This window comes from Artemia sp. Qi Xiang Cuo, chromosome 5 (genome assembly GCF_049724085.1).
Source record: "Artemia sp. Qi Xiang Cuo chromosome 5, ASM4972408v1, whole genome shotgun sequence".
NCBI classification, from domain to species: domain Eukaryota; kingdom Metazoa; phylum Arthropoda; class Branchiopoda; order Anostraca; family Artemiidae; genus Artemia; species Artemia sp. Qi Xiang Cuo.
Window position 1 is genome coordinate 1,143,649 of NC_142798.1, and position 27,335 is coordinate 1,170,983.

The 27,335-nt window shown below is 36.2% G+C and overlaps 1 protein-coding gene across 1 annotated transcript in view; it reads left to right on the forward strand.

Annotated features, from left to right (window-relative positions):
- The window catches only part of LOC148951703 (CD109 antigen-like), a 172,140-nt gene that overhangs the window by 50,003 nt on the left and 94,802 nt on the right, over positions 1–27,335 (forward strand). The window contains exons 4-6 of the mRNA XM_089089252.1: positions 9,715–9,888; positions 12,447–12,671; positions 25,335–25,551. Coding sequence (XP_088945378.1) covers positions 9,715–9,888; positions 12,447–12,671; positions 25,335–25,551 — 616 coding nt within the window. The remainder of the gene's footprint in view (positions 1–9,714; positions 9,889–12,446; positions 12,672–25,334; positions 25,552–27,335) is intronic.

Sequence of the window (27,335 nt, forward strand, 5' to 3'; positions counted from 1 at the left end):
TTTGTGACATTGCCATAGTCAGATATTGAACAGAGAACTTTGATGATATTGTCATCGAAGTCCTTAGACTCCTGATCAGAGCAGAATGAGTCAAAAAACAAGTTTCATGGCTTTTTACTTCTCATTCAGTGCAGGTTTTAGTTTTTTTACTTATTCAAAGTGCTATGGTTTTAGAACCCATTGATTACCGTTTGTGACATTGCCATAGTCCGATATTGAACAGACAACTTTGATGATATTGTCATCGAAGTCCTTAGACTACTGATCAGAGCAGAATGAGTCAAAAAAGAAGTTTCATGGCTTTTTACTTCTCATTCAGTGCAGGTTTTAGTTTTTTAACTTATTCAAAGTGCTATGGTTTTAGAACCCATTGATTAACGTTTGTGACATTGCCATAGTCAGATATTGAACAGAGAACTTTGATGATATTGTCATCGAAGTCCTTAGACTACTGATCAGAGCAGAATGAGTCAAAAAAGAAGTTTCATGGCTTTTTACTTCTCATTCAGTGCAGGTTTTAGTTTTTTTACTTATTCAAAGTGCTATGGTTTTAGAACCCATTGATTACCGTTTGTGACATTGCCATAGTCAGATATTGAACAGAGAACTTTGATGATATTGTCATCGAAGTCCTTAGACTACTGATCAGAGCAGAATGAGTCAAAAAACAAGTTTCATGATTTTTTACTTCTCATTCAGTGCAGGTTTTAGTTTTTTTACTTATTCAAAGTGCTATGGTTTTAGAACCCATTGATTACCGTTTGTGACATTGCCATAGTCCGATATTGAACAGAGAACTTTGATGATATTGTCATCGAAGTCCTTAGACTACTGATCAGAGCAGAATGAGTCAAAAAACAAGTTTCATGGCTTTTTACTTCTCATTCAGTGCAGGTTTTAGTTTTTTAACTTATTCAAAGTGCTATGGTTTTAGAACCCATTGATTACCGTTTGTGACATTGCCATAGTCAGATATTGAACAGAGAACTTTGATGATATTGTCATCGAAGTCCTTAGACTACTGATCAGAGCAGAATGAGTCAAAAAACAAGTTTCATGGCTTTTTACTTCTCATTCAGTGCAGGTTTTAGTTTTTTTACTTATTCAAAGTGCTATGGTTTTAGAACCCATTGATTACCGTTTGTGACATTGCCGTAGTCAGATATTGAACAGAGAACTTTGATGATATTGTCATCGAAGTCCTTAGACTACTGATCAGAGCAGAATGAGTCAAAAAACAAGTTTCATGGCTTTTTACTTCTCATTCAGTGCAGGTTTTAGTTTTTTTACTTATTCAAAGTGCTATGGATTTAGAACCCATTGATTACCGTTTGTGACATTGCCATAGTCCGATATTGAACAGAGAACTTTGATGATATTGTCATCAAAGTCCTTAGACTACAGATCAGAGCAGAATGAGTCAAAAAACAAGTGTCATGGCTTTTTACTTCTCATTCAGTGCAGGTTTTAGTTTTTTTACTTATTCAAAGTGCTATGGTTTTAGAACCCATTGATTACCGTTTGTGACATTGCCATAGTCCGATATTGAACAGAGAACTTTGATGATATTGTCATCGAAGTCCTTAGACTACTGATCAGAGCAGAATGAGTCAAAAAACAAGTTTCATGGCTTTTTACTTCTCATTCAGTGCAGGTTTTAGTTTTTTTACTTATTCAAAGTGCTATGGATTTAGAACCCATTGATTACCGTTTGTGACATTGCCATAGTCCGATATTGAACAGACAACTTTGATGATATTGTCATCGAAGTCCTTAGACTACTGATCAGAGCAGAATGAGTCAAAAAACAAGTTTCATGGCTTTTTACTTCTCATTCAGTGCAGGTTTTAGTTTTTTTACTTATTCAAAGTGCTATGGTTTTAGAACCCATTGATTACCGTTTGTGACATTGCCATAGTCCGATATTGAACAGACAACTTTGATGATATTGTCATCGAAGTCCTTAGACTACTGATCAGAGCAGAATGAGTCAAAAAACAAGTTTCATGGCTTTTTACTTCTCATTCAGTGCAGGTTTTAGTTTTTTAACTTATTCAAAGTGCTATGGTTTTAGAACCCATTGATTACCGTTTGTGACATTGCCATAGTCTGATATTGAACAGAGAACTTTGATGATATTGTCATCGAAGTCCTTAGACTACTGATCAGAGCAGAATGAGTCAAAAAACAAGTTTCATGGCTTTTTACTTCTCATTCAGTGCAGGTTTTAGTTTTTTTACTTATTCAAAGTGCTATGGTTTTAGAACCCATTGATTACCGTTTGTGACATTGCCATTGTCCGATATTGAACAGAGAACTTTGATGATATTGTCATCGAAGTCCTTAGCCCGAGCAGAATGAGTCAAAAATAAGTTTCATGTCTTTCTAGCTTTTATCAGATATTGCTGCTCCAAGCTACCATATTTCAAATTAAAAAACAAAAACAAGTATTAATCAAATCTAGGAAATAATTTTTTATTTTATGTATTTGATCCAATGTGTTTAAACCTCATTAATTTGATGTGAAAATCTAAAATCTTTGGATTTTACGGAAAATGTCCCCACGCCCATTCAATTAGTCCATTAATCTTCAGTTTTTTTTCCGTTAAGCTTCATCGATTTACATGAAGAAAACATTAAGAATGAATATCTCTTATCACCTTCCAAAAAATAACTAGCAATCTATCAGCTATCTATTATTAACGTTTATTCATCAACGTTCTTATCTGGTTCCAGTTTTAAACTTTAACGCATGCATGTCATTTTGGAACCATTAAGATAGCAAGTGCTAAGCAACTAGGGGAAAACAAGCGGGAGCATTTTCAATTTTCTTAAATTTACCTTGGGATAAAATCATTGTGAGGCAATTGGGTTACTTAAACAAAAAGCTAGCCCACGTCAATAAAACAAAAATCGTGTTAAATCAAGTTCAGTTTTTTAAACTAATGTATAAATCTCTCCGCAACAACTTTTATTGGAAGGGGGGGGGGCAATTTTCAGTCTACTACGTCAGTAAATTCACACTATGCGTTGTTTCAGCTTTTTCAGGCTCCCCAGAGTAAAATTATGAAAATGTTTTAGACAGGAACTCCCACAAGGAGCCAGACTTCACGGTGAACCAGACTGTACATATGCTCATGCTCCCTTTCAACATCAAAAATATTCCTAAGTACAACAGTTTGTAATATCCGTAGGGAAATATGTTACTCCTCTGGTAGAAGATAACTACGAGTATTCAAACCGTTATCCAACTCCTACTAAAAATATTGCAGCCTTGCCTTACAAACTTAAAAAAATATAAACAAATTATATAAAATTTTAGCGAGTGAGAAATTACGGTAGAATTACGGAGAAAGTAGGGCTGAAACAAGCTTGCGATTGGTATTAAGGGGTAATTGAGTTGAAATACTCTTAAAGTTGCACTTTTTTGTAACTACGGAACTTTTTGTAGAAAACTGGTCATTAGAAGAAGGGCCATAGTAGTGAATTTTCACGCACAGAAGTGTCTTTTTGGCCTCATTCACGAAAACTTCCCAGAGGAATAACAGGTTCTTCTGATTTAATGACTCACGCCCGTATGTTAACCTCAAAAGCAGCTAAACAAAACCAACACGACACTGAAAAAAATATGTAGAAAGTGGGATCGTTTGAGATTATAACGCCCCTTGCAAATCTCTTGAATCATTAGTTGGCATCAAAACTATCTAGATCCTTTTTTCTATCCAGTCTCTAATTTAATGTTTCGAAATTTTGAGGAACTTTTCAATTGAAATGAACCTCACGTCATTTAAAGAAATTGCTAAAATACCAGAAATTAGCTATTTTCTAATGCAATGACTTTTTGACTTTTACAGTCCATTACCATTTCATATATCTTGGGCGTTGATTCGCAAAAACTTAGAGGGGGGCAAGAATTTTCTTTTTTTTAAATGAAAATACAACAATATGTTTTCTGTCAAAAATTAGTTTAAAAATTTGTTTCCACAAAATAAGTTTAAAAAAAAATTAATGAGCTCCATTAAAACAAAAATTTAGAGAAATCAAGTCAAATAATCTTCCAAGTGTAAAACTACCGTAAATCACCATTTTTAAATAAATAAAATCCAAAGCGAAAAGAAATTACAATAAATAACCGAGTCAAACTCAGAACCATCAGATATTGACATGATTGGGGATACATCCCCCATGTCTTCTTAAGACAAGAACATAATTTGTACTTTACAAAAAAAAATAAAATTAAAAAAAATAAAATAAGTATGGACTGACAGTTTAATATACAAATGCTGATATTTATTCTTTAAAGTCTGAATAACTATTAATTTGTTAAGTTGAGAATCTGAAAACATTCAAAATGTAATTTGTTCTTTACATCAATTTTTAATTAGGCAGCGCTATTACGCTGCCTATAACTTGGGGGGTTAGGAGCAATTTTTTTATTTTTTCAAAGAAAACGTCAAAAAATGCGCTTTTCAAAATCAAGAGTGGGTGTAGTTACCCGTCCCCCCTGAACCCTCCTCCCAATATTGGTGGCATGGTATATTCCAAATATCTTAACAATTTTTAAAACTATGGTTTGGCCATGATCAATAAAACGAAAAAAATAGTAAAAAAGAAAAAAACGAGGATTCTCTTTTTTACTATTTTTTTCTTTTTATCATGATTAGCCAGTTTGGTCTCAGAAATCATACCCATGATCAAACATCAACGCATGATGGGATTGTGACCCTCTTGGCTAACCCATGAGTATTAGTTGCACTTTCCCGAAAAAAAATGTATCTTAGACATTATTTGTTCTTCAAACATAGATAGTCAAGACAGTATCAAAACTTTGGTTGGGGGGAACATTGTATTCAAGTCATAACTAATCAGGTTGGATGAATTAGACTTGTTTGGTGTCCATTTAATAAACTGCAACGCAGATTCATAAATATCCAGATGCGGTTTCTGCTATGTCATGTTTATATTTAACTGTCAATAAACAACTGGCTCTGTCAATAAACTGTCAATAACAACTGGCTAAACAACTGGCGGAACTTTGATACCAATAGATACATCAAAAGAATCAGATTGTAATTCTGATTTCAAATATATAAGCTTCATCAAGTTTAATCTTACCTATCAAAAGTTACGCGCCTGAGAAAATTTGGCTGATTTTCGAAAAAAGGGGGAAAGACCTCCTAAAAGTTACAGAACCTTAATGAAAATCAGACCATCATATTCAGCGTATCAGAGAACCCTACTGCGGAGATTTCAAGCTCCTATCTACAAAAATTTGGAATTTTCCATTTTTTGCCAGAAGAAAGATCACGGATTTAGGATGACTTAATCCCTCGAAGCCCCCAGAGGAAAGGGCTGAAAGTTATGAACTTTACCCAATGTTAACATATAGTATTGGGTATTGGGAAGTATACAGACGTTTTCAGGTGGAATTTTTTCGGGTCGTGGGGGGTGGGGGTGTGTCGGGGGTTATATGGGAGGATCTTTTCATGAAGGAAGTTTTCCTGGGGGAAGGGAAATTGCTATGAAGGGGGCGCCGGATTTCCCAGCATTATTTAAAAAAAGATCAGAAATTAATTATAAAAAAAAACTTAAAAGTTAACATCAAAACTTAAAACGAACAGAAAATATTACGAGTATGATTGGGTTAACCCCCTAGTCAATACCTCACTCTTTAAGCCAAAGATTTTTTAGTACTTTCTTAAGAACTATTTATTCTAAGTAACGGCCTTTGTGATTAAGGGTTATTTTTAAAGAATTGGAACAAAATTTGAACTTTAGCTTAAAGAGCGAGGTATTGACTAGGGGGCAAGCCCCCCTAATATACGTATTAAAAATATATGAACATAGTAGTTCGTTACATAAGTTAATTCGTAAGTTACGTATATTTATTACTGATAAAAACGTTCGTAAATAAAATTAAACAAGTTTCGAGAAAGCCATTTAACCAAATAAAAGTAAAATTAATCTGCAAATTTTGTTTTAATTACTCGGCCTTTGTGATTAAGGGGTCATTTTTAAAGAATTGGAACAAAATTCGAACTTTAGCTTAAAGAGCTAGGTATTGACTAGGGGATGAACCCCCTAATATACGTATTAAAAATATATGAATATTTGTTCATTTGTTTCCTCTTTAGAACATTAGGAACTTGTTGCTTTTTGTGTTTTGCATAATTGTAATTCCTTGTTTTTGCAAATATTCTTCAGTTTCCTTGCCTTCTATGTCAAAAGGCACTTACCGCCATAATTTGGCAAAGTCCGAGTCCACATTAAAACTAATAGTTTTATAGTTGTGCCATACCCATGTAGTATCATGTAGTATCCAAATACACATGATAGCGTATATATTTTTCATGATTGTTGTTTTTATAAAACGAACAGAAATTATTCCTTATATGAAAGGGGCTGTCCCCTCCTCAACGCCTCGCTCTTTACGCTAGAGTTTTTTTGGTTTACAAAACGAGGGCAACTAGGCCTCCTCTCACGCTCATTTTTTTCTCAAAGTCACACAATTAAAATTTTGAGATAGTCATTTTGTTCAGCATAGTCGAAAATCTAATAAATATGTCTTCTAGGATGACTTAATCCCCCACAGTTCCCAGGGAAAGGGCTGCAAGTTATGAACTTTGCCCATTGCTTACATATTGTGTTGGTTATTGGGAAGTATACAGACATTTTCAGGACGAATTTTTTATCTGGTGGGGGGGGGCTGGAGGAGGGGGTTACTCGGGAGAATCTTTCCGTCGAGGATGTTTCTTTGGGGTAAGGGAAATTTCTATGATGGGGGTGCCGGATTTCCAAGCATTATTTAAAAAACGATCAGAAATTAAATTTAAAAAAAACAATTTTTTTCAACTGAAAGTAAGAAGCAACATTAGAACTTAAAACGAACAGAAATTATTACATATATGAGGGGGTTCTCCCCTAATTCAAAACCTCGCTCTTTACGCTACAGTTTTTTTTAGTGCTTTCAAAAGAGCTTTGTGAATTAAATTTTTTTTTAAATTTTAACGTAAAGAGCGTGGTATTGACTACGGGGACAACCCCCTCATATACGTAATAACATATACGTAATAAACAAAACAATAAAAAAAGCGATACGGCTCAATAGTAATCGAAACTTTTAAAAACAGAATTATGATGTCAATAAATGTATCAAAAGAATGGGCTTATAATGCTGATTCTAAATATAAAAATTTTATTAAGTTTAGTATTACTCATCAAAGGCTACGAGACTGAGAAAATTTACCTTATTTTTTAAAGAGGGGGAAACATCCCCTACAAGTGAAAGAATTTTAATGAAAATCACACCGTCAGATTCAGCGTATCAGAAAACCCTATTACATTGGTTTCAAGCTCATATCTGCAAAAATACGCCTCGCTCTTTACGCTAGTTTTTTATTGTTTGAAAAATAGAGTTGTGAGAAAGTCAAACTTTAGCGTAAAGAGCGAGGTGTTGAGGAGGCGACAGCCCCTTTCATATAAGGAATAAGGTTTTCATTGTTTAAAAAAATAAGAGTTGTGAGAAAGTCAAACTTTAGCGTAAACAGCGAAGCGTTGAGGAGGGGACAGCCCCTTTCATATACGGAATAATTCGTTTTAAGTTTTATTGTTGCTCCTTACTTTCAGTTTAAAAAACTTGTTTTTTTATTTAATACTCTTTAGGATTGAATTTTTTGTACTTGTAAGCCGTAACCCAATAATAGGTTTATCTTGGATTTGCTTCCCCTCTTTTTGCCTTCATTAAAATACTTCATGGACAAATTGCATAACACAACGGACTTAATTCTGCAGATTTACTGTTAAGCTCAGTCATACTCCATAAGCATACATTTTTGTCCATTTTTCTACACCAGTACTGCTTATAATGTACAGTGTATTTTATAATATTTATAATATTATAATATATAATAATATTATATATTATTATAATATTAATAATATTTATTATAACATTAATATAATACTATAGTATTTATATTATAATGTATTTATTATATAATGTAATAATGTAATTACAATGTATAATGTATATTATTAAAGTTTGTTTCAGTTTTAGTTCATGGTAAGATACTAATAGAGCTTACACCAGTAACCAAACTATCTAAACCTCCATGAGCCATCAGATAAATGTGGGAAGGGATATGGTAGGTGATAGGATATCAATCTTTAGTCTCCCCTCGTTTAAACCAAGCCTGAGCATGGGTGCTGCAGGATGATACAACCCCTTTTACCGCAAAAAAATTTTTCTGGCATTTATTTTAAATTTTCATCAGGGCCTTACCTAGGGTTGTTGGCGCCAGGGGGAAAATTATCGACTCAAATATAAGCAAAAAAAAAGCCAAATGTGTAAGCCACGTCTTTGGACTAGCTTGTCCTGGTCCCCCCACTTTTGAACGGCTCTAAGCTTCATTAATGTAAGCGAACTTGCTTTATATTTTATAAAATTATATGCAACGGTGTGTAAGTGTGCCAGCTCTTACGAAGAAGGGGCAATGGGTCATTTTGTAGGTGTGGGGGAAAATGCATCAAACAGTGCATTTTAATGCCCGAATATCCTAACTTCCATTGAACCTTCAGATAATAGGAAATTTTTTCGAGAGAGGGGTGTAGGAAAATACTACAAGGAGCATTACTTAGGAATTTTAAACTGTAATACTTCTCCTTTTCTATTTCTATATAATGTTTTAATTTACTTAAGTATCGGAAAACCCTATAGAAAAGAACGCGGTGGCTTCAATATATGGCGTAACATCAATGATAGAATATCAGTCTTAGTCGGTAAATACAAAAAATGAAATCATTTTGAGAGCAATATTTCGGTGGGAAATATATCTAGCACCCCCTGAGAACAGGGTAAGAAATACGCAGCCACAGCATTCTCTTCAACTTCTAGTATGAATCAAAGATTATACCCACTAGTTACATGCTGCAATGCCCATAGCATGGGACAAAAGACCAATCGGGAGTTATCAGGACCTTTTTATGTGATCTGCCAAATTGCTGATTGGGGGAAGGCGATGTATGGCTTGAAGTTCAGTCAATTATTAATTTGGTTTGAACATCCGAGAAAAAGTGACTCATACGTTTGCAGTCAAAACGTTGAATTTAAGTTGAATGTTAATGCAGTTAAGTTGAATGCAGTAAGAATAGTCTGTAATGTAGTCATAAGAAATTTGCGAAAATAAACAGGGGATATGTATCTGATAAATACTTGGGTTTCCTACAACTCCCAACATATTTTATATCAGTTTAAAATTTATTAACATTATTCTTAGATATTTTTTTACCGACATACAGCCTGGAGTTAACACATGAAATGCCATATAAAGTTCCTCAGAGGGTGTCTTCTCACCATTTCCTATTTCGCTCAAGTGCCTGAAAACATAATTGCTGACCTAGGGAATCCTAGGTCCCAGGGAATTGACCAATAATTGACCTAGGGATTTCTAGGCTCATTCCCAATGAGACCTGTCTTACTCTAAGTTCTAATCTATTCCAAAATATGAAATTGACTGACATTCGAGATCTTACTTTAGCGTTTATTTGTACGTTGGAATCTGCCAGTATTTTGTGAATGGGCCTTTCGTTTTCCCTTATATTGAGAAGAATTTACCCCCCTGTTAGTGCGAACAAATGCCAAAAACATATGATAATCGTCAAAACACAGTTAAATATTAGGACAAGGATCATTAAGACAACAGACTGTTTTTACAGTTCACGATAGAAAGTCCACCATACATTTTTGCTTCAGATGAATCATTGAGTGGCACCATAACTTCCCAGTTTCACCCTGCCAAGATCAAGTTTGGAGATATTACTGTACGATGTCTGGCCAAACGAACAAGTGACATTGCTTTCAAGGAATTCTACAATAAAACGGAGCGCTGGGTGAGTGAATACTTTTTGTATGACAGGCCTTGCGGTACTATTAAATGTTTACCCTGACTGAGGTTACGGTGCGACCATTGAACCATCTTTTTATATGGTTTTAGGTGAACTGATTAATTTCAAGTCCAGAGAAACCAAATTTCTTAATAGTTTCGAGGACTATTATTACCTTCAGATGCAGTAGGTTTATTCTATCAGTGAAGTAATTAAACCTCAGCAGTCAGTTGGGCACTCAGGCATGGTGTTAGATGGACCGGTACTGTTGCACTTAATAATACACACGAAAGAATTCAAGTTTGGTTAATGCTAATCAAAAGAAATAAAATAGGATGAATATATAATAGTTTAGAGGGGTGGGGGGGGGGGTTTAAAGCATAGCATATATTAAATACGTAACCTAATCTAACCTAGGTACCTTTCTCCCCCCCCCCCTAAACCCCAAAAAACAAAAGTTTAAATATTGTATATTCAATGACAAACCACGCTTTGCGATCAACTTAGATAGCAATTACCAACTTTACGGGTCTCCATGTCTGCATTCATTGGACAGTCTATAGCGTTGTATACCAATTAGTGCAACAGTACCGATGGAACATTAACAAGTAACAATCATTTTGAATCAGTGTCCAAAATCTTGTATCGGAATCTAGTTCTATTGCTTATGTTAAAAAAAATCTTAATTTTATGCTCCGTTTGCTTCATTTTTCTTTTATCGATTCTTATCTTTTGTCTTATCGTTTTCTTTTTTCTTATAGATTGTAATATTTCCGCTTCCTCGATAAATCTATCAGAGCTATCCAAAATAGTGCAATTCAAGCATTGTCTTCTAAGTTAGCTAGAGACTGATCGAGAAAATTTATGAAAACTTTAGATTTTTACCGGTAGCGGGCCTTCAAGATTTTTATGTATTAACATATATATTTGAATATTATAAATATTGCCTCATTGTTTCTTGGTTTATTTTCCCTGGTAAGTCCAATGTCCACAAGCTTGATACCCATCTAAAGAGTATTCTTCACGTTCCTTGGGCCGTTATAGCCAGATCAAAGTTGTATTTAGTTATATGGGAATTAAACCTTGGATTATTTTAGATGATGGATTTCCCTTTGCCCTATAGAAGTCAGTTGTTTGCTCATACAAGATGGGCATGAGGCTAATATATGGCAGTTAATGGTTTTCATCCCAGATAACCTGAACAATTCGACACAACCATGAGCTGGTGGTGTTTTACATTTTTGTGTGTGTGTCTCGTATAGATTATGCCATTAAAATGGAGATGACTCTTGTGTAATAAATCAAGTATTACTAATCTAGTTTTAATAGTGTCTCAGAGCCATAATAACTAAAAGTTCTTGTGCATTATACGGACACTACTAAAAAGTCAAGTTTGGTTAATGCTAATCTAAAGAAATGAAATAGGATGAATATATAATAGTATATAAGCAAATTTGGGCTATATATTTGCACATTAGGGGGGTGGTGGGGTTGGGTAAAGCATACCATATATTAAATACGTAACCTAACCTAACCTAGGTAAATTTCCCCCCTCCCTAAGCCCCCCAAAAAACAACAGTTTAAATGTCGTAAACGCAATGAAAACTACTCTTAGCATTCCATTTCTCAATAGTGGTCTCTTGAAAATAACCAGTCTGTTGGGTTTCGTCTTTCATTAGTATATAAAAGTGTACGTTTAACGCACCAATACCTAACTAAATTAGGTCACAGTATTCTTTCTTTAAACAGGCCGTGTTTTTAAATTGGTGGTAATTAGTGATGATCACTGCCTAGTAGCTTTCGCAACAACCCGACTCCAAGAGCCCTATTCTAGCCTTTCCAATCTACCAATAGTCGACCAATTTTTACCTTTTATTATACATATTTCTCGGATAATCTATTATATACTGCTTTCCTGTTTAATGCAGGGTTGCCCCCGTTGAAAAAAGAATCACTAGATTTTAGTGATTTTTTAGTGATTTTCTTCTATAATCTAGTGATTTATTTACTGATTTTTTTGTTTAGGCAATATAAAAATTATAGAAATAGTGATTAATTCCTAGGGTTGGCAACTCTGGTGCAATAGCTCTTTCTCACTACGCCGTTGCAGTGCAAATTTTGTCCGTAACGTAGGCAGTACCAAGTAGACTCGACCTCTACTTAGAATTTGAGGCTACGAGAGTTTATGTTACATTTTGGAAAAGTCAATATACGGTAACAAAGTGGAGTTTTTCAATGAGTAAGTAACACATCCTGAAAATAAATTAATTTTTTTTTCCTAGAAGACCTTTCATGCTTGATCAGAACTCGAATTTCTATCTCAATTCCATACTTTTTGTTTTGGAATCGTTTGCTGATGATGGTCTAGATGATTTTAGACGTTTCTATTTATTGTTTTATAAGTTTTTGGCTTAACTTGGAGTTGAAGGACTTGCTGAAGTGCGGAAAGTTATGTTAACTTGACGTTCCTTAACTGCTTAGCATAAAAAATTATGTATTTTCTGTGATAGCCACTTTAGCTCTAGAGTGTATAGACAATAAGTTTCTAGAATCTGTATTTTTAGAATCACAAATTCAAATTTTCAATACCGCTAAAACAAGTACCGATTAGCCCTGGAGGAAGTACAGTGGGGACAATTTTAAGAATCGAAGCAACTGTGTACAATGGCTACTTAGGAGAGGCAAGGACTTCTTTTGCCGAAACCAAAATCGTAGACCCTGCAGTCCGCATTACCTTTTTAGGACCTAGAAATCCTTTCTTCAAACCAGGAAGTCTATTTTCAGGCTATGTAAGTATATTTCGAATATTTTGACAACGAAGTCAAGTCCTCTGCAAAAAAAAAGAAATGAAAAGAAACAAGAGAGAAATTGGAGCTGGAAGCTGCTGGATTCACTGAAACTTTACAGTGATGCACCAAGAGATACCTATCATTTTGCAGCGCCACCGGCTCATACAGCATATGTGGCACGTCTAGATTCAAAGCTTGCTTTTGTTTGTTCTTTACGTTAAAGTTTGACTTTTCACCCTAATTTTTTAAGAGCTGCTCAAATGCAAGGTCCGTTAATTCGAAATATTAAGTATGTTTAGGCATTATAAAACTTTCGCCTAAAAACGAGAGATTGAGGAAGGGGAAGCCACCTCAAATGTGGAATAATTTCTGTTGGTTTTCAAAATTAATGTCGGTCTTTATTTTCATTTGACATTCTTTTTAATTTAATTGTACCACAAAGACGGTATTCAGGTTTAAAAATTCTTAATAAATATCAAAATAGAATTCAATGACCTTAGATCTTAGATCCTGCTGTGCCTCCAGAGGTGCTTAGTCCATCAAAAAAGAGACGCCAGTTATCTCTCATCTCTGCAGTCACTCAGACATCTTCCAACTTAGGTTGGATTGAGGCATTGAGTTTTGCGAGGTCAGTCCGGTAGCTGCGTAGTACGGTGTTTTGGGGCGTCCTCTTCTTCTGGTACCACCTGGCTACCATTGAAGAACGACCTTTGGTAGTCGAGTTTTGGAAATGTGGATCAAAAGACCGAGGTATCTCCACTTCCTATATTTGTTCACTTTGGTTATTAGTGGATGAGATGTCATCTGTCGTACAGTAGCGTTTGTTACTTTTTGGGGCCAGTGGATATTTTTAATGTACCTTAAACACATGGTTTTGAACACAAGGAGTTTCTTTTCAATTTGTTGATCTAGGTGCCAATTTTCAGAACCATAGCAAAGCGTTGAGAGTACTTACTATTAATCAGCCTCAGTTTGAGTTGGAGAGAATACTTCTGGCTGCCCCAAATTTGAGACAGTTTCTGAAGGATGCATTAGCCTCACCGACTCTTAGATTGACTTCTCGCTGACACGATCCTGAATTATGGATGATACTTCCTAAGCACTTGATTTCCACGACTTGTTCTATCGTCTGGTTATTGCATCGTAGCTCGAGCGGATTCCAGTGTTTGCCATACGTTTTGTTTTGTTGGCACATATCTTAATACCAAAAGGTTCAGCAGCGTCTCTGACTTAGTTAAAGTATTGCTGGAGCTTTTGTTTACAGGACTCTAGGAAGCTGACATAGCCAGCAAAATCAACATATCCTAGTCTCTTATTATCCAACTGGAGCCCATGTTCGTCGCAGGTTCGAAGAATATAATCAACGGTGAGGATAAATAGTAGTGGTGATAGCACACAACCTTAATTCACCCCTGTCAAGATGCGAAAGTAACGGGTACTCCCGTCACTTGTCTTCATGCAACATTCTGTGTCTTTGTAGAGGACTTCAATGATTCGGACGAGCTTATCAGGAATACCGTTGTATCGGAGACCCTTCCAAAGCGTTTGGCAATCTACCGAGTCAATAGCTCTCTGGAAGTCTTTGAAGACCAAGTATAGCTTATTTCACCATTCGTTTGCTTCTTCTAGCAGCATTCTAAGAGTAAATACAAAATCGGTGCAAGGTTGGTTTGTCTGGAATCCATGCTGCTCCTCACGAAGATGTTCGTAAAATGTTGGTTAGATTCTGTTAAGGACTATAGTCTCCATAAGTTTGCAAGATATTGACACGAGGCTGACACCTCTCCAGTTTCCGCACTTTGCAGCGTCACCTTTTTCGAATATTTTGAAAAGAGTGCTTTTTGTCCAATCCTTAGGGATTTCTTCGATTCGCCTTTAGTATCTCTGATCAGAGGGTACTTCGATATCGGAGGACAGATTTAGAAATGACGTGTCTGGTAATATCTTGAGGATCAGCTGGTGATGGTTTATTTAACAACTTTTCCAAACGCGTCGTCCAGGCCTCGTTCACTTTATCAGGATAAGTAATACGTCGTCCAGACTCATCTTTGACGGGTTCATTTGTCTTCGAACGTTTTCCAACTACTCATTGGTGATAAGGTACACTGACCGAGAGTCTCCCCGTCTAGCAGCTTCTTCAGCCTTCTCAGCTTTCTCTTCAAGGCTACGACGTCTATCAGCGCGGAAGCTCTTCTTATAGCCTTATCAAGCACAGCATACTCTAGATCAATGGCGTGGTTCGAATCAGGGGAGAGATATACGAAATTATTTCTTCTTGTCAGCCCTTTTCTCGATCAGAGCCCTCGATTTGGCGAAGATCCATTCTTCCTTTGATGACTTTTTCATTACAACCGTTTCGAACGCAGTATCATTATAAGCGTGTCTCATAGCAGTCCAATCTGCCTCCGGAATTCCATCTCGCTGCAGATCCAGGGTTTTAAATCTGTTGGTCATTTCTTGCATAAAATCTGACCGTTTTTCTCGATCACTCAGTTTTTTGCAGTCATAAGGCCTAGTTGTCCTCACCTTTCTCGTGGCCGAAAACTTTACTCTGATTTTGGCATCCATCAGACTATGGTCAGAGAAGATATCAGCGCCTCTAAGTGTGCGCACATCCCACAGTGACGTCTGCCACTTCTTACTAATAAGAAAGTGGTCGATCTGTTTTTTTTTGCGTCCATCAGGTGAAGTTTCAGAGCACTTGTGTATATCTTTATGGGTGAAGAGATTGCCGTCAACAGCCAGACCAAAGGACTGAGCCATTTGAACAAGTGATTTTTAATTTTCGTTGCGTTCTCCAAGATCGTGGTTTCCCAGAACGTCGAGGCAATAACCCCCGTCGTTACCAACCTTCGCATTGAAATCTCCAATGACACATAGGATGTCATGTCTGAGTACATCTTTAAGCAAGGCTATCAGTTCATTGTAGAACATCTCTTTCTGATCGTCTGTAGCTTCGTTAGTGAGTGCATAGTACGCAACCATGGTCATTTTGGCATGATTCCCTTGAAATTGAGCAGCCATAATGTGGTTGCTTACAGGCTTCCAACTAATCAGTGATTTTGCACGAGGTTTTAAAATGACTACGGCCACTCCAGTTTCGCGTTGTGTTTAATGGCCACAGAAAATTAAGGTGTTTCTACCGCTGAGCAGTCCGTTTCCCGGCCATTGCACTTCCGAGAGGGCCATGATATCTAGCCGAGAGCGGGTCATCTCCTTCTCTAGCTGTTCTACCTTTGACAGCTGTGCTAGCGTTTGAACGTTCCAAAATCCGACGTTTAGTAGCATTTAACATTCAAAAATCTTGTTCGTCGGGCGGGTGCAGGGGTTGTCATTGAAAAGGGAATTCAGGTTATTTTTCTCGGAATTCGTACTAACTATTGCTATAATGTTATAGCTTGATATCAGAGTCTTAGTTTTGTGATTTAGATTCTTGCTGAGAGTAAATTACTTAAAGTTTCATATTAAAATTAATTTATAAATGAAATAAGTTTTATTGATTAGCTCTTCACAGTCTGATGCCAAAAAATTGATTCTTGTGTCTCTCAATCTTCCAAGTTCCTTCGAGTCCGTCCTACTTTATTTGTACCTAAGATCAGGACGAAGGTTCAAGGAAGTTCTAGTAAGGATCGAATCGAATGAATTATAAATCTATTCTAGGATATTATAGCTTGAATAAATAATTAGTAATTTTTTATATTAATCGTTTGTGTTTTATTTTGCGATTTGTCATAACTATAACTAGAACGTTTTAGCTTGATATAATATTTTTTTTTTTTTTTTTTTTCCGTAAGACTGAATTTTTTCAAATCTCACGTTTTAATTAAGTTTAGAAATCAATTTAGTTTTAATAGTTAACATTCAATGGTCTAATGACTAAACTGTTTATTAAAGTCCACACTCTGATAATTCCCCCCAAGTCCTTCAAAACAAATTTATTCCTCAAACATAGGACAAAAGTTTAATGATCATTAAGTGCAATCTTATTAATTAATAATTAAACTCAAAGTATTCAAGCAGCTAAACAAAAAAATAATTTTCAAAAATAAATCACTATTACCAAGCAGGCAATGTGTATTGATCCAGGAATCATTTGTTTGATAAAATTTAATCATCCCATTGATATTGTCAGGGTGTTTCTAAATGAGTTTCTTTTCCTTAATAACATTTATTCTTATAATGAGTACTTTCCATTGTGTATTTATTGACACAGGTGTGGAAAGTTTTATTTCCTCATTGAGTTAAGTGGATAAAATTCAAAGTAATTTAGTTGTCATTCGTAGCGTGATATTTAATTGTTAAGAGTCTTGATGCATGTCTGATAACATATCGTCGTGAGGGTTGCCGCCCCTATCATTTATCAGAAGTTTAATTTTTCCCCACTAATTGTTTATCCTGTTGCAATATCTTGCGTTTCTTGGCAGAACTTTAGCGCAAAAATATAATTTTTTTTTACAAAAGTACAAATGTTTTTACTTTTATAACTTTAATAAATCAAATAATATTAACATTTTGATTACTAAATATCAGTAAATGTATATTAAACTGAAAATGCATATTCAGTTGAGATTTTTTCAGTAAAGTACAAATTATGTTCTGATCTTGGGAGGGCATAGGGTTTTGAGCCCTACTCATTTTAATTTCTGCTGGTTTTGGGTTTAAATCAGTTATTTATTGTAATTTCTGGTCGTTTTGGGTTTCATTTATTCATCGATGCTGATATTTGGTAGTTTCATGCTTGATAGATCACTTGATTCTATTTTTGTTCATTTTTTGTTTAATGTAGTGCTTTATTTTTTTTGAAAAGCTTGTTTTTTGGAAAATGTTTTTTTTAATTAATTTCTGTTCGTTTTATATTGAAATAGTCTTTTCAGGGAAAAAGAAAATAACACTTTAAATCTTTTGTTTTTTTTAAGACTTCATAGTTTGGCCTGCTATTTGTATCCTGGAGAAAAAGTTTCTGCAATTTTTAACAACATACAAACTTTAAAAAATCTGGACACAAATAGTAGTGTTTAATTTAGTTTCATACCTCCTCTAGATGACCTGAAAATGAAAACTTGAATCCATTCGCAAAAAAATCTGTCTACTTTCTTTGATAGCTTGGGTACATTTACGCTATTTTGATTTGGTTAAATTTTAAGAGCAGAAGTAGCCCCAAAAGTTTGAACATAATACCCTCAGTCGTTCTTAGGATACTGCTGAGATGCCTTATTGGGAATTAGCATTAACACAGAACATTTTGATTTAATCTTAAGGCAACATTTAGTTTTAAACATAATGGGAAAATGGGAGAATGGGTGGGGGAGGCAGATTAGTTGCCCTCCAATCAGCTTCGACTATTAAAAAGGGCATCAGCCCTTTCTATTTTCAATCAAATGAGCCCTTTTCGAAGTTCCTACGACAACTCCCTCGAAACAAAGTGCCCTGGTCAAAAAAAAAAAAAAAAAAAAAAAAAAAAAATATAATACATTGTACCCAAATCGATCTTTACTATAAAAATGTCAAGCCTTCCAATCACTTTCGAATATTAAAAAGGGCACTAGGCCTTTCGATTTCCAATCGAATGAGCTCTTTTTGAGTTTCTACGACAACGCTCTCTAAAAACACCTTATATGCCCCCAGGTAGTAAATTACCACCCTTACCCTAAGGGCTTTTAGGGTGGTTGTCATCCTCTAAAACCTAACTTCCAGAACTTTCAACTACCTTAAGCAAAATGGCTATCTCAAAGTTTTGATCGGATGTGTTTGGGGAAATGGTGGGCGTGAGAGGGGCGTTAGTCGCTCTCCAATCAATTTCAACTATTAAAAAAGGCACTAGGCCTTTTAATTTCCAATCAAATAAACCCTTTTGAAGTTTCTACGACAACGCTTTCAATAAAAACCTTATATGCCCCCAGGGCATAACTTACAACCCTTGCCCTGAGGGCTGGAGGGGAGGGTTGTCATCCTCAAAGACTTAATTTCAAGAACTTTCCACTACATTGAACAAAATGGCTATCTGAAAATTTTGATTGGATGTGTCTGGGGGAATGGTGGGCGTGAGAGGGGGGTTAGTTACCCTCCAATCACTTTCAACTATTAAAAAGGACACTATCCCTATCAATTTCCAATTGAATGAGCCCCTTTTGAAGTTTTACGAGAACTCTATCTATAAAAAACCTTATATGCCCCCAGGGCATAACTTACAACTTTTTCCCTGGGGGCTCTTGGGGGTTTGTCATCCTTAAATACAAAATTTCCAGAACTCTCAATTACGTTGAACAAAATGGCTATCTCTAAACTTTGATTGAATGTTCTTGGGGAAATGGTGGGCATGAGAGGGGGGTTAATTACTCTCCACTCACTTTCGACTATTAAAAAGGGCAATTTCAATTTCCAATCCAATGAGCCCTTTTTGAAATTTTTACAACAACTTTCTATATAAACTTTATATGCCCTCAGGGCATAACTTACAACCCTGACACTGTGGAATCTGAGGGGGTTATCATCTTAAAAGACCTAATTTCCAGAACTTTCAACTATGTTGAACAAAATGGATATCTCAAAATTTTGATTGGATATTTTTGAGAAAACGGTGGGCGTGATAGGGGCGTTAGTCGCTCTCCAATCACTTTCAACTATTAAGGAAGGCACTAGCCCTTTCAATTTCCAATTGAATGAGCCCTTTTGAAGTTTCTACGACAACGCTTTCAATAAAAACCTTATATGCCCCCACGGCATAAATTACAACTCTTGCCCTGAGGACTGTGGGGGAAGGGGTTGCCATCCCTAAAGACTTAATTTACAGTACTTTTAACTACGTTAGACAATATGGCTTTCTATAAATTTTGATTGAACGTTATTTGTACAATGTTGGGTAAGATAAGGAGGCTAGTAGATCACAAATGACTTTCAAGACTATTAAAAGGGCCATAGCCCTTTGGATGTTAAATCGAATAAGCCCTTTTTCAAGTTTCTACGACAAAGATTTCAATGAAAACCTTATATGCCCTCAGGGCATAACTTATAACCCTTACCCTTAAGACTGTGGGCGGATTGTCCTGCTCAAAGGTATAATTTCCTGAACCTCAAACTGCGTGGAACAAAATGGCTATCTCAAAATTTTGATTGGATGTGTTTGGGGAAATGGTGGGCGTGGAAGGGGTGTTAGTTGCCTTCCGATCACTTTCGACTATTAAAAAGGCCACTCGCCATTTCAATTTCCAATTGAATGAGCCCTTTTTGAAGTTTCTAGGACAACGCGTTCTATAAAAACCTTATATGCCCCCAGGGCATAACTTACAATCCTTGCCCTGAGGGCTGTGGGGTGTTGTCATCCTCAAAGACCTAATTTTCAGAGCTTTAAGCTACATTGAACAAAATGTCTATCTCAAATTTTGATTGGATGTGTATGGGGAAAATATGAGCCTGAGAGGGGGGTTAGTTGCCCTCCAATCATTTTTGACTATTAAAAAGGGCACTAGCCCTTTGAATTTCCAATCGAATGAGCCCTTTTTGAAGTTTCTACGACAACGCTTTCTATAAAAACCTTATATGCACCCAGGGCATAACTTACAACCCTTTTCCTGAAGGCTGTGGGGGAGTATCCTTCTCAAAAATATAATTTCTATCTGGAAATAAACTACGCTGAACAAAATGGCCACATCAAGATTTTTGATGGGATGTGTTTTGGGAAATGGGGGGCGTGGAAGGGGTGTTAGTTGCCTTCCAATCACTGTCGACTATGCCCTTTTCGAAGTTTCTTCGATACGAAAACTTCTTCGATACGAAGTGCCCTGCTCTAAAGGAAAAAATTATCAATAATGCATTGTGCCAACATCGTTCTTATATACACCCAGGGCATAACTTAAAACCCTTGTCCTGAGGGTTGTGGGGGAGTGTCCTCCTCAAAAACATATTTTCTATCTGGAAATCAACTACGCTGAACAAAATGGATATCTCAAAATTTTGATTGAATGTGTTTTTGGGAATGACGGCCGTGGGGGGGGGGGGGGCTAGTTGCCCTCCAATCACTTTCGACTATTAAAAAGGGCACTAACCACTCCAATTTCCAATCGAATGAGCCGTTTTAGAAGTTTCTTCGACAACTCGTTCGATACGAAGTGTCCTAGTCTAAGACCACGAAAAAAACAAATAATACATTGTGCCCACATCGTTCTTTACTTAGGCAGCGCTATTGCGCTGCCTATGATTTAAGAGATGCATACATAATTATAGCATCAAGTAACTCATAATGCTATTATAGTCTTTAATTTACTGCCCTCTGTTTGCAATCTGATGTTGCTATGGCGGCAAACTCATTGCTGCAAGACAGATCATGGTACGTGTGTATTATTCGGCACACACTCGAGAAATGAAGTTTGGTTAATCATAATGGAATATACCGAAAAATAATGGAAATACAGTACTTTAGTAACAAAATTATGAAAAATAAACAAAGAATTGTGGGAGGGGGGGCATCCAGACCGCATTATATTAATTACGTAGCATAACTCGACCTAACCTTACCGAAATACCAACTTAATATTTAATCAAAATTAGCTACAGGCCACAGTGTAGTTTTCCACCAATACGAAGCTAATTTTCAAGGAGGCACACTTGTGCCTCTATAAAGAGGCGACCCACCACAATTTTAAGCGATTTCAGGTCCTAGAGGTCGCAGAGAGACGGCGGTAATTGCATTTTGTAGCTCAAGCTCAAACTAAGAAACTTGCAAAATTTCATCCTCCTCCGACTTTATCTTCATGGTTTAAACTGGGCCGGAAGTTTGGACCCTCCCACCACAGCCCCCCTATAACGTTGTCCGAATGGGCAGAAATTTAGATGTTAAGCTTTCCTCGGGCCCGGGAGCTTATCCTCGAAATTTCAGCTCAATCCGATTACTCCTTCCCTGTTTTCAAAAAACCAAATATAGCCACTTAAAATTCATCTCTTTTTTTTTTGTTAGCCACGCCTACAGGCCACAGTTGGCAACGGATCCGGTTGAATGAGGACTCATTCGAAGCAGAATTCGACCTGTTAGGGCCTTTTGATATTTTCAGACCGAAAAAATTATCCCCCGAATTTACATTTACGAAAAACCTCGTTTTCCTATATTAGCCCATGTTAATTTTTCCCTCCACACCCCCCCTGTCCCGTTGTCTGATCGGGCTGAAATTTAGAGGATAAGCTGTCCTGGGGCCTGGGAGCTTATCGTCGAAATTTCAGCTCAATCTGATCACTCCTTCCCTGTTTTCCAAAAACCACATATCAAGATTTTTGGGAATTTGCTTGCGTCGAAAATACCTTCTATTTGCTAAACAACAATTACTATTGTGTTTGTATAGTCCAGCGGCTGATACTCCGGACTGTCAGTCGGAAATCCCGGGTTCGATTCACCATCAGAGCAACTTTTTAATATACTTTGAAAAGAAACTCAGTTTCTTTTTTAAATTATTTGAAAAAAATTACGTTTTCTAAAGAGTTAAAGAGGCTGAGTTACAAGGTCGACCCTTAAAACGTACAGGGATTAGGAGGCACAGTTGGGGGGCTGTTAAAGAGGCTGAGTCACAAGTTCGAACCTTAAAACGTACAGGGATTAGGAGGCACCCTGTACGACGTGATTTGAGTATTCAGGAATTAAAAGCCTTAACACAAGAATGTTCAAGAGCGGGGGGTTTGGGGGCGGCAGCCCCCCTACTTTAACTCCTTACACGATCAGCTAACAGTTAGTCAAGCAATAATAAGTAATAAACTGTACAATAACGTGCAGAAATTATTTGAAAAAAACCTACGTTTTCTAAAGAGTTAAAGAGGCTGAGTTACAAGGTCGAACCTTAAAACGTACAGGAATTAGGAGGCACAGTTGGAGGCTGCCGCCCCCAAACCCCCGCTTTCGCAGCCTTTAAATATAAAAAAAATTTCTTTAAACTGAAAGTAAGGAGCGACATTAAAACTTAAAAAGAACAGAAATTATTCCGTATATGAAAGAGGCTGTGCCCTCCTCAACGCCTCGCTCTTTACGCTAAAGTTTGACTTTCTCACAACTCTTTTTTTAAACAATAAAAACTTTAGCGTAAAGAGCGAGGCGTTGAGGAGGGCACAGCCTCTTTCATATACGGAATAATTTCTGTTCTTTTTAAGTTTTAATGTCGCTCCTTACTTTCAGTTTAAAGAAATTTTTTTTTATATTTAAAGGCTGCGAAAGCGGGGGTTTGGGGGCGGCAGCCCCCCAACTGTGCCTCCTAATCCCTGTACGTTTTAAGGTTCGACCTTGTAACTCAGCCTCTTTAACTCTTTAGAAAACGTAGTTTTTTTCAAATAATCTGGTATAAAGACCGTAAAACCAGTTATTGTTTTATCTGTAGATCCACATTTTCGAGTCTGTATCGAATAATGCTCAAGTACCCAGTTCATTATCAGTACTCGTAGTAATGATAATTTATTCATTCGTCTTCCATTTTGTACACATCCTTGCTTTCGTTTTGTTGATTAACTGTCTTGAATTATCTTTCTAAATTGCCGTTACCACCATTATGCGATAAATACACAATTAATGCTGTGCACAAACACTCATGAACAAATCATATAAGAACGTATCCTGTATTTCTGGGAATAACTACTCTTACAATTTTGAGAATCGAAATAAAATTGCCTGAAAAATAAGAACAAATATAATCTGGTTTAAACAAAATAAAAAAAAATAAAAAAAACAACAAGGCTTCCTTATCCTAGGCAAAACAGAAAACAAAGACAAATTTTAAACAATTCCAAATTGAAAAAAATTAGAAGATAAAACTAGAGAAAAATCAAAGAACTTGGAGAAAACTTCAAAGTAAAATCAAAAACACACACAAATTAGAACATGAATTCAATTTAAGTATAGAAATGAGTTAAAGCGTTCTGGTTTGATGGGAATACTTCAATTGTGTTTTGGAGTAATTTTTCTTTACCTTTGAGTTGCACTTAGGCTACACATCTTCGTTTTGCAGGTGTAATTTATTTTAGTTCTTCGGCGTTGTTCTGGTTTTAAGACCGAAATGTTATTTGTATTTCAATATTATTTTGAGATTCTTTTTCGCTTGCGTTGAGGAAGCCCTGTTGTTGGTATAGATGAAATGTTCGTGAATTAGCCTTTGATTTTAACTGCTATACAGATTCTTTGCCAATTTTTTTAGTGCTGTCATGGTTGTCTGTTCAGTTGTCTTCAGTGTTGATACCTATCTCCCAACTGAAATGGAGAAAACATGATTTTCGTCTTCAACAAGACATTTAATTCATTGCCAGAAAAATGAAGTATTACTTTTGAGCATGACATCGAAGTGTCTATAAAGGGGTCTCTGTGCCCCGTTGCGTCCACTTTACCTTAGTGTCGTGATCGGAAATGGGTAGGCTAAAGCAAGGCCGTACCCAGGATTTTTTTTTCGGAGGGGGTTTTACTCAAAAAAATTTGGGGGGGGGGGTACACAAAAAAAAACTAAAAAAACGCATACAAAGCTTGTTTATATCCATTTTTTTACGTTTTTACGAGTCACACAAATTTTTTTTTTTTTGGGGGGGGGGGCTTAAAACGGGGTACCCCCCCCCCTTCCCGGGGTACGGCCCTGGGGCAAAAGAATGGCCAGACTATAAAATATCAGACTTGAAATTCTTAATCCTTATACCCCCGTGTATATTGAGTGTCCTCGATATCCATCTCTTTAAATTGGAAGAAAATTTCATGGCTAATGGGAATATATAATTTTATTCCCAAACATGACATCCAAGCGTCTACAAAGGAGTTTTTGCACCCAGGCCGCCTCTCGACACAATAGAATCTTCACTATTTTCTTCACAAATATTACATATGCCTCCTACTTTTCAATTATTTTAAGCATTCGAAAAAAGAAAAGAAAAACACTTTTACCCTCAAAATAAAATCCAGATGAAATTATAGTCGTATTTCACATTTTAGCAGAAGCATATATGTGTTCTATAAATTTTTTTTTTTGTCAGCCCCCTTCACAATTTTGTATCTATTTTAACATAGGCTTTAGTCTAAAACGTTATCAAAAATTGAACTAAAAAAATAACTCCATATAAGTTTTCTGATTGCTTATCTCCTTAAATGGTAAAGGAATGACAAAACCGAAAAAGATCAAACTTGACACACTTAGTATATGTGCTCCTGTGCATTTTGAATGACCTCAAACGAAACGGCAAAAACTTAATAAAGCATAATAGTCTAAGAAAGTCGAGCAGTAACTTCAAAAATGACTCGTTTAAGTTTAAGTTTTATAATTTGACAAAAAATATTTAATCATGGAGAACGCAAGGTATATTTTTTTTTTCTCTTCCTTTTTTGATTAAAAGTGATGATTGATTAGTGATTGTTTCATTAGTGATTGAAAGTCAATCTGGTGTCTGAACGGAGTCTTCGATGATGCAGATTCGGTATATACGTAAAGAAAAAAAGAGGGAGATGACTTGAACCTTTGAGACGAGGACAAGAATAGTGCTTTAATATGAAAATACTATATCCCAAAAGCGCGTCAATTCTTAATATTGGAAATTTTTTCTGTCTTGTTTGAAGCAATGAACTACTTTGCATTGATTTGTGATTAGGCTGATCCCCTAAAAAAAAATAATTATGAATCCCCGTGTATAAATGGTCTCTTTCATCATTTCTTGTATTTATTCCAGCTGGCCGTATCCCACGAGCATAGCTTCAAAATGGTCAAATCCCTACTAGAGCTGGGGACATTACGTGTGAAAGCCTATGCAACTTTGGATAAGGGTGTGAAGCAATATTTGGGAGAAATATTTATACCATCAGCCAATTCAAAGGGGGGACGTGACAGCACTGCCAGTGGTGTGGACATGAAGAAGTATAGAACAGAAGGGCTAATGCATTTTGGATGTAAGTTATTATGGCATATTACCTGTATTGGTATTTAAACCCTTAAATATAATTATTTTGCTCCAAATGAACACTTTAAACAATTTCTAATTCTCTAAAAGTTGATTAATCCCTCTAAGTAATTATTACTTCAACTAAATAGAGTTCTACAATAGCTGATTAATAAGACAGTGGCTAACATCAGTCCGACTGTACTAGCGATAAAAAGTAAGGACATTATACCAAACTTGTAGACACTAACGGGTAAGGAGACCGAGGTCTCGTCTTCTCGTGAGAAGAAGGGCCAAGCATGTGTGGAGGGGCCTACCCTCCAAAAATCTCTAGGTTTTTACGGGGCTCCCATTAATTTTCTGCCTTTTTAAAGTAAAAAAATTATCTTTTTTTCTGTCATTTCAGATTCCTCTAAAATTGGCCCCTTCTAAAATATAATCTTGAGTGCATGTCCGATTGGGGCTCATTCTTTTGAACTTGGCCAGATTAGAACATTTAGAACTTGGCCTGATTTGAACTTGTTCTGATAGGCTGGCCAGGCAGAGATGCAGGGTTGTTTTGGGTTCCCCTTGTTCCAAAAAAGCTCGTGTCTATGCTGTTGAACATCTCTGACGCTTCAGATGTGTTTATCATGAAGAGTATTTGAATTGAAAACATAAGACATCTAAACCTCATCTAACCCATTTTTTGGCAGGCTTGAGAAACATTGCTGCAAGAAAAAAAGGAAAATCCCACTAATTACTGTATATTTAGTGACTGGCCAAAATCTTTGAAAAAGAAAATCCCCTAGCTATAAATGGTAGAAAGACCTATATACATGAAAAATACCCAAGGCACATAGAGACCACACATAGATGACGCACAAGTTATACATATGTTTAAAAAGCAAATCAGGTTTGTTGCACAGTATTTTAAACTCAGCTAGACCAAGTCAAAGCTGTTATCCTATTATATGAGCCTTACATTCACAAATTCTGCCTTTCTTTTAGTACATTGAACCCCACCTATTTATAACGAAATCGAAACTTGGTGAAAATGCACTGCTGTCAGAAGCAATACAAAAAAACAGATAAACAATTGAGACACTCATAGTCTTCCAATCACAAGCTATTAATACCACAAAAAGTAGTTCTGTTTAGCTACGCATGTCCAGGGAAATCAAGAAAGGAGAATGAGTTTGGGGATACTCCTCCACTGCCAGACCATACAGGAAAAAAAATCATTAAATTTTGTCTGAAGAGGTGAAGCAGTGTTTGTCAAAATTTGTGAAATGTAATTCATGAATTTTAGGATATCTGCTAGTTTATTACTCAGGACACCTAACAGACTTTTAGTCAGAGAATCGACGGGAAATTACCGGTGAATTTCTGTTAAGAACTCAGAGAATTTTTATTGCATTTCAAAAGATTACAGTAAATTCTGATGCTGATCCCCCTCCACTTATCAGGTAGGGGTCTGGCGTCCCCGTCCATTCCACTCAAGTGTCTTACGCAGACGGCTACCAACATAACTAGATGACCATTTTGGGCTAAAAATTCTTCAAAATATACTAAAAACCACCTGATTAGCATGTGTAAAAGAATCCACGATATGTACATGGCATATGGGCAAATTAGGTCTATAAAGCAAACCTGAAAAAAAATTCCGATACGTCTTTTACGGCGAAAACCAAAATTTTGAGCTACAAATCAATTTGTATATAATTTTTTGTTATTTAATAATAAGATAGCATCAAATAATATGAATTATTGTTTACCAGCCTTAGATTTACGACCCTGACGGGGGGGGGGGGA